General features: G+C 22.5%; 1 protein-coding gene across 1 annotated transcript; it reads left to right on the forward strand. All coding sequences in view use genetic code 6, as the record gives it.

Annotated features, from left to right (window-relative positions):
* Positions 1 to 269: 269 nt before the first annotated feature.
* Positions 270 to 5,574, forward strand: TTHERM_01374870 (REJ domain protein; the record flags this gene model as incomplete). Its single annotated transcript, XM_001008547.2, has 4 exons — positions 270 to 1,275; positions 1,385 to 1,886; positions 1,952 to 2,153; positions 2,311 to 5,574. Exons 1-4 carry the CDS (start codon positions 1,152 to 1,154, stop codon positions 5,572 to 5,574), a joined length of 4,092 nt encoding a protein of 1,363 aa, XP_001008547.2. The 5' UTR covers positions 270 to 1,151.
* Positions 5,575 to 9,476: the final 3,902 nt, after the last annotated feature.

The following is a 9,476-nucleotide window of genomic DNA, read 5'->3' on the forward strand; positions in this document are numbered from 1 at the left end:
TATTCATATTTAAATTTGGTAAAAAACCTCATTTTTTTAATATAGCCTAATATGAATTTTTTAATTCTAACTAATCCGAATTTAGAAAATATTAGTCTTCTGATGAATAAATTTAGCAGAAATTTTAATTCAATCTAGCATTAATTTAAATTATAAAATGTATATTTTTACAAAAAATACTTTTATTTAAATTTTTTTATTATTAATGCCCACTTAAAAATTATTTATTTAATATAATATAGTGCCAAATAAACTGCTAATTATGTGATTATAACTAAGTATGCTTATAATGTTTTTCTGGATATTATTATCAGCAAAGTATAAACTAGTGTGTAACTTCTTGTTATTACTACTAATTTGTTAATTAATTCAACTAGTGCTAATTATGTGATCCAACCTGTAAAACTTGTGATGGTCCAAATTCAAACAATTGTTTATCTTGTGGTATTGGATTCTATTATAATTAAGCCAAAAAGTAATGTATCATTTGCGATCCAAGCTGTAAAACTTGTGATGGCCCAAATCCAAATAATTGCTTATCTTGTAATCCTGAACTGTATTATAATTAAGCCACAAAATCATGTATCTGTGATTCAACCTGTAAAACTTGCGATGGTCCAAGTTAGAATAATTGTTTATCTTGTAGCTCTGGGTTATACTATTAGTAAGCTACAAAACAGTGTGTTAAATCTTGTAATCAAAATTAATTTCCAAATGAGTTATTATAGCAATGTTAGGCATGTGATAATACTTGTGCAAGTTGTGATGGAAATAGCTCAAATAATTGTTTAAGTTGTTATCCCAACAGCTTTCTCTACAACAAAAATTGTGTTAACCTTTGCCCAAATGGGTTTTAAAGTAATTTTACTACTCTTACATGCGATTCATGCTAAAATTATTGGAGCCTATAATGCAATCCCTGCTATGCCAACTGTAAACAATGTGATTAGTCATAAATTTAAAATGAATAATGCCAGACTTGCTATAATGAAACAAGATAAATAGATGTTTCAAGTAATAGATGCCTTTGCAAAAACTAAAATGATTAAAGGAATATATTTTATTAATGCAGCTATGAAAATATTGCTGTTATTGATGCAAAATTAAGTGCTACATCTCCATAACTTAGTATTGATTTCGGATCTCCATTAATGAATATAATATCAAATACACCTTAGTCTTTGTGCTCACAGATATTTGACAATGCAACATTAGGCATACTTGGGTTAGATTCTTAATGCGAAATCAATAAGAATAAAATTTTGGTTAATTTAAGTAACTTTATTTTATTAAATATTCAATAATTCAACTCATTAAATTTATAAATACATACTTTGATTTTTAAAATATTTTATTCTAAATTTTATTTTATTTTAATAAAAAGGTGACTCATCGACAATCATGGAGAATAACTCAATTAATTTTTTGCCAAATAAGCTGCAGTTCATAGATTATACGAACACTTTTATTAACACATTTTATAGAAATATTACTTTCTAAGATTCGCCTGGAGTTCCTTAACTTTAATTTAGCTATAATCACATAGAAAACAGCTGTAACTCTATAAATATAACTCTTTATAGTATTCAAAACGATGCAGGAAGAAAATTTATGAGTCTAAATTGGACTTTAAATCAAATTGTAGGCTCGATAAGCAGCGAGTAGTAAGAAAGTATAAAGGAAATATTATTAAAAGCAAACTAAAACAAAAACACTAGTTTGATTATAGACCCTAAATTCTTACCACCGAATATTAACATAACAATATAATTTAGTTATTTACTTAAGGTTAACTAAACTGGTACTTAAATGTTCACTGTTATTTATCAAAAATAAAAATTTATAAGAGTCAACTATTAGCAATCTTTGTATCCACCAATTTATAGGTTAATTTTACTTTAAAATGAAATAATTATTTTTATAAATTATTCTTAAAAAAATAAATAAATAGATCTATGAGCTTGAGTTTCTACTTTTAATTTTACATAGAGACATGTGATTTAGGCCAAATAACTTTTTTTAATGAGCCTGTTGATTTACAACTCGTTTCTAACCAGCTTTAAAAGTAAAGTCTAAGTCAATACAATTAATCAAGCTTTCAATATGACATTCTCCCTTTCTCTTTAGCATCTAACTAAACCTTTAATATGAGTGTACATTTTTTATATTAAAAAAATTTTTTAAAATACCTCCTAAATTATTCATAAAAAGATAGATTTGAAAATTCAAATTTAAAATAAAACTCTTCAATCTACTCAAAAATTAATAATATTAATTTGTTTATATTTAACTACTCATTTTTAATAATAGTTGATTTTGAATTTAAGTGCAGATAGTAAGATATCTGCCATCTAAAATATCTCAGTTAATATTTAAATTACAGATTTGTATCTGCAAATTATTGGAGGCTCAAGTCTTAATTTAGGCTATTAAAATAAAATGGTCTTAAATACAGATTCTAGGGATTATGAAATTCAAGATCCAAATTCTGCTTCAAATATCAACTTTAGTTGGAAGTGTAATAGCCTATCCTCTAATGACCATATCTGCTATGATTACTAAAATAAGTAAATTTAATTGCAACAAGGGGCCAGTAGTATTATGTTTCCTGCTAAAACCTTTTAGCCATACACTATAATTTAGTTTACAGTTGTTGGATAAAAAGATTCTAGGCAATCAAATTTCACGACTACCTGTATTTTCACAGAATTAGATATTCCTCCATTAAATATTTTAACAGCAACACACATTAACCGAAAAATTAATTTGAATGATGATCTTAATTTTTAAATAAATTATGGTGAGAATGTTTCATCTGATTACTTGTCTTATGCAGGAGCTATATTATATGATAATAATCCAGTTGCAGCAATCAAATTTGATTATTTCCAAATTAGATTCAGAATTTGGAACTATTTTTAAAATATAGATCCCTCAAAGCCAACACTTTAAATAAGATTTTCTGTGTATAATCCATTATATGTTATGCCAAGCTTGTCTACAATTAGTATTTAAATTAATATTCCACCTCAGAATTGCGTTTTAAGTATAAATCCCTAAAAAGGAATAGCACTTGAAACTATCTTTTAGATTTAATTATTGAGTTGTACAGATGAAGATCTTCCTCTAACTTATTAGTTCTTCTATTACAATAATGCAGATGATGCCAATCAAGAATTAATTTCACCTTGGAATATTTTAAGAAGGTAGATATAAGATCAGACTACAAACAACTCAATTTAAACAGTACTGCCTTAAGGAAATCTAGTTTTTATGGTACAGGTTATGGATTCTTACCTCGGAGTTTATAATACCTCTTCTACAATATAGGTTCAAGCTTAGAATAAATCAGCTGACGAATATTATAAACTGGTAAATCAACAGACTTTGTAAGTACTATTGAGCTCAAATATATAAATCACTAACTAACTAGTGACTTTAAGCATTATAGCAGAAGACATCAGTAAAAACAATTAATTTTCATAGCAAATGAATGATTTAGAAACTCTACTGATTTAAAATATATAGCAATTGTCTTTCTAAATACCTAAATTCTCCCTTTTGTCTACATTTGCAAACAAAGTAACAGCTTAGCTATCTTAACTAGTCTTTAGCTCATCTTAATAAAACAATGTTAACACATAGAAAAATAAAATATTTGATTAACTGTAAACAATACTCCAAAATACTAATTCAACCATACAAAATAGTAACCTTAGTCATTTACAATAAAATAATGACATTTAAATTTAAAATATGGTAGACTCTTTTAAAATTTTAAACTCAAGCGTTACTTTGAATAGTAATAACTCATACGAAGATTTTTAGTCATATGATAAAATATCAAGTTAGATTGGAAATCTGCTTAATAATATTAGCTTACCAAACTAAGGATAAATTATTTTAAATGGTGACTTATCCACTCTTTTATCAGATAAAGTAACATAGAAAAACCTATTCAAATATGTTCTAACTACAGATGATAACAATTCTGAAAATTAAACTAGCATATTTAGTATTTCAAGAAATATTTATAAGTAAAATATTTATGAAAATACTTCAGATTTTTAGGCATACATAAAGCAAATCAAAAATATTAGTTAAAACTTTACTTACTCTAAGAATGAAGTAATATCACCATAGATTTATAATTCTTCTTCTTAAAAAATCTTAAATCAGTCGAACATTATTTACTAGTTTAATAATATAAATTCTAGTAAGCTATATAATATGACATGCCTTTAACAAAATAATGTTTCGTGGAGCAAATAAAATTGTGGTATCAATAAAATTGCTTAAAATAGCTACGTGTGCTGCTGTGCCTCCTAAAAACCAACCACCATCATTGAAGATATTGATGATATGTTCTCAAAAAATAAAAATTTGTAGACAGCATTTGGAGAATAAGGGCTATTAAATATAGCAAGCTTTGAGAACTTTTATATGTATATAATATTTTGGTTATTGATAATATTCACACTGATTGAAATTTTTTTATTTATCATTGGAAGATTCTTAGACAAGTAAGCGGTATAAAAATACTCAAAAGTTCATAATCAAGAACTAAATAATTAATTGTAAAATGAATAGTTATAAGAGTTGAGATTACAATAATAATAAATAGATGATGATAATAACTAAAATATTTGTGAAAATTCTTAAATGATAAATGATGATGTATTCCAGCACTCTCCTTTTACTCATCAATTTAAGAGTAACGAAAATGTCTAACCAGAAATTCAATAAAATCAATAGATTTTATCACCTCCTGATTAAAAAATAGATAACTAATTTAATAGAAGAAGAAAAAGATAAAAATTCCTCAATTTATAAACATAACAAATCCAGAGAAACTTAAAAATGTTTAAAGAACAAAATATTTAAATGAACAAAGAGAAGGCTGAATCTAATTAATTGCAAATAATTAAATCATAATCAAGCTCTAAAAGTGTTGAAAAAATCAAAACTCAAACAAGCTCATAAACCTAAATAAAATAGGTTTAAGATGAAGAAGAAATTTAAAAAATCAATGTTTATTTGTAACTTTCTAAAGCGAAAAAGGTAGCAATTTTTCATTAATTTTTTAGTATTTTTTACATTTTTGATGATATCCTTTAAAGACCATTAAGATTCACTCTTCTTTACTTAAAAACAATACACACCTTAGTTATTTCAATATTATTCTAAGGTTATAATATGTTAATTTAGCAGGTAATAATAGCCATAATAAACAGCTCATTAATGAAGATTGCTTTTTTAGGAATTATATTTACATTCAAAAAGGGTTCAATAGGTAAAACGGTTTCTCTAGTTTTGCAAATAGTTATAAGTTTAGTTTACTTCTATGTCATTTTGGCAGTATCTAGTGGTAAAACTCCAAGTGAATCGAATTAATTTATAATCCTATTTATAATATCTTTTCTAACAGAAATGGTCTTCATAGAGTTAATAAAGTCATTTTTTATGATCTTGCTGATTCAAAAATGTATTAAATGCAATGAATCGAAAAGTATTTTTGGTAAACTGTATAATTTATTTGATTTAAAATAAATAATACATAATATTGATGTTTGAGTCAACTTTATATTTTTATGTTTTTTGTTTTTCACTTAAAGAAAGAATATCACCTTTTAAAATTATATTAATTTTTTAGATTTAGTTTATTTTGATTAAGTTTAATTTAAAATAATTTCTGTAAAGTTTAAAATATCATCAGTTTGATTTTATCTTTGTTTTTAGCAATGAAAATCGATTCCTTCCTACTAATTTTTTCGATAAAAAATAAAGAAAATGATAAGAATTAAATCTCTTATTTAAAATAAACACACACTGTGGTTTCTCTAAAAAAAATTTGACAAAAATTTAAGAAAACATTTTTTTTTTTGTAATTATATGATATATAAAAATACATGAAAAAAAAAATACAAGGGTTAATTTATTTGAAACATCTGTATGTATATATTTATCCTTAAAAAACTTAATAGATAGAAGAAGATTTAGATTATTTTGATATATATTTCAAATAGGTAACTATTTTAAATTTATTATGAAAAATTATTTTTAAGTTTAAAAATTTATTAATTATGAATTAGATTATATCAAAATAAGTTAAAATAGAGCGTATTAAAAGGAGTTAAAAAATTTCTAATTAACTTTTGTAACCTTATTTACTGTCAATCTTTTATTAAGCCTTCATAAGATTTTAATCAATTAAATCATCCTATTTATTTTTTGATTGTGTAATTTTAAAAATAATTTTCTTTTATTTTTGATAAAATAATAATTAATAAATAGATAAAATTTAGCTTCAAAATAAAATATTTCATAATTTGAATTATAATATTTAAAAATTTTTATTTTAGCTTTAATCATCTAAGTAATAAATATAAAATAAAGGAGGAGGTGAAAAAGAAGCGAATAATTAATTTATCAGTTATGTAATAGCTACCTACTGCTTGAATTAATAATTGGCAGATATTTTGTTCAAAGAAAAAGAAGAAAAATCCCAAACAATCTGATAATTAAATATTACTTAAGATCACTTAGCCACTATCAAATAATAAAATAGTGATTTACCAGAATTTATGAATAGGTGAATTAATTAATTAAATCCACAAGATATTAATTATTAGATAATAATTTATGATAATTATATTACGCATATATATTTGCCAACAGATCTAAAATTTAAAAATGTCTTATAAAGTCCGTTTACAAGATAATAAAATTTTGCATATAAAACTATAAAAATGTCTAAATATTATTTAAAACACTTATTTAACAAGTAAATAATTGGATTATATATTACCTTATTTTCCATTTTCTCGCCCTTGTATTAAGGTGAAAAAACTAAGATTTTGAGCTTTTTAGAATGAGATGAAAATAAATCCTAAAATATAGTTTTTGATCTCCATTAATGTGATGAATTAGATTAATTGTTTTTATTTTCAAACTAAAATTTTAGGCATTATGTATGTTAAAAAATAAATTGTTTTATTTAAAGATAGATAGCATTTCTTTTTATTTAAGTTTTTTTAAATAGATTTATGAAATTTTTAACAATCTCTTATTGCCATTAGATAGTTATATGTTTGCTTTATTTATTTACCTCCATTTTTATTAATTGTTCATTAGGTTTTATATCAAATAATATCAGTAAAATTACAAAAACAAAGAGTTAATAATATATTTTAATAATTTTATTAATTAATAATAATAGATTATTAAATTAAATTGTTAAAAATCATATATATTTTTTAAAAAATTGAAGAAAAATATCTAAATGAGTGTATGTATTCATTAGTTTAGTTAAAACTCCTGCTTTACATTACAAAAATTTAAAGCAGGATTGAGCTTTCAAAAATAATCAGATTAATTGATTACTATCTAAAATAATCTAATTATTCTTAGTAATAATAGAATGCTTCACCAAAATTAATTTATTATCCATAAGAAAAACTAAAACTAAATTTTTGACATACATATAGCTAATAATTACATAGGATCAAAGTGTAATTGCTAGTTTAAAAAATTGTTTTAATTATATGATAATATTTTAAAAATGGATAGAAATTATTTAAATGAATTTATTTATTTATTTGTTATGTAATAGCTACTGCTTTATTTTTCAAAAATTAAGGCAGAATCAAGTTTTAAGAAATAATCAGATCAATTGATTAATATCTGTAAGTATCAAATTTTTTTTAATAATAATAGATAGAATGTGTACTTACTCTTTTAAAAGCATGCAGACAGTCTTAATTTGAATTGAAATACTCTGTAATTAAAGAAAATAATGAGTGGCTGACTTACAACTTTCATTGACTTATAATCATTTAAAGCAAATTTTAAATCTCCAACCCTTCTAATATCTATAGCATTTAATTAAATGGTTATCTTTAAGATTTTTGAGTCTAAAAACAGTTTTAGAAAGGTTTATTTAGTTAAAATTAAAATATAATGTAAGATAAATACACATGGCATTAATTTATGTTTTATTTGCTTGGCAACCAATCAATATTAGAATAACTTATTAAAAAAGGCTTAAGATATCAATTTATCTTATAATGTTTAATTAATCGCAAAAATTATTAATCTAAATACCCTTAAAATAAATTGGATTAACAATGAAAACATAGAAAATTAGATCATTTCTCTTGGTTATTTTACAAAGTCAAATTTTTGATTTATAAATTATGGAAAAAAGAATTTATTTATTTTAATAAATAAACAGTCTTAAAATACTTTTATGCTGTAGATTTTTAAAATTGTGACCAATAATTATTAAATTCAACAGGTTTAAATCCTCAATGTAAACTTATTTTGAATTATGATTTTATTATTAAATCATTTTTTATAAACTTAAGTTAGCTCTTGCATAATAAATTATGTATATCCTGCATAATAATCTGACATAGACAGCATGAAAAATTATTTATCAGACATGAATTGCTTAAATTTAAATGTTAATCCACCTTACAGTCAATATTTCTTATCAGGGAGTAATTGTATTTCAAATAGTGATGTAATAATAAAATATACTCCTTAAAACCCGTAAAAAATAATTTACAAAAGAAAAATTATGATTGAAATATTTAAATCTTTTCTTGATCAAAAATTAACTTTAGATTAATTTATTTTTAAAATTAAAAATATAATTCACAATATTTTTTAATCTTTTAATTTGTTATTTTAATATTTTTTCAAAATATTTTTTTAATAAATAGGAATACAATTATAAATTCGTATTATTTTTCATATGCTATTCAAATGAATATGCCTCCTAACTAAGATTTATAATCGATAGTTGAAATAAATTAAGTATTTTAACAAAGTTAAAATGGATATTTGTAATTTGGTTCTAATTTGAATTATTCTTAAAATTATTAAATTGTGCTTAAGTAATAATAAAATGTAGATAGCTTAACAATTAAAATAACACCATTTAATAATAATATTGGGAAACAATATCAAATTTATTTTTACTCAATCAGTCTCTATGTATAATTGGTAAATTTAATTATTAAATTTGTTAATAGAGAGAGGCATATTATATTCTTGATTAATTTGAATATTATAATATTATTTAATTGAAATTAAGGCTATACTTAATATGCATTAATTGAAAAAGTCCGAATAAATTTATTTGATAATTTTTTTTCTTGAATTAAAAATTTATTGAAAAAATTTATTCAATCTAGCCTTTATTAAAATTATAAAATACAAATTTTATATTATAAAAAAACTTATCTTTAAATTTTTAAATCATTAATTCTCAGTTAAAATATTATTTAACATAAAATAAAAAGTGCCAAATAAATTGTGACTAGTGTGATTATAATTAGGTATGCTTAAAATGTTCTTCTGGATCTTATTATCAGTAAAATACAAACTAATGTATACCTTGTGGTAATAACTAATTTGTGAATTAATTCAACTAGTGCTAATCATGTGATCCAACCTGTAAAACTTGTAAT

Source organism: Tetrahymena thermophila (genome assembly GCF_000189635.1).
Source record: "Tetrahymena thermophila SB210 genomic scaffold scf_8254801, whole genome shotgun sequence".
Classification (NCBI taxonomy): Eukaryota; Ciliophora; class Oligohymenophorea; order Hymenostomatida; family Tetrahymenidae; genus Tetrahymena; species Tetrahymena thermophila.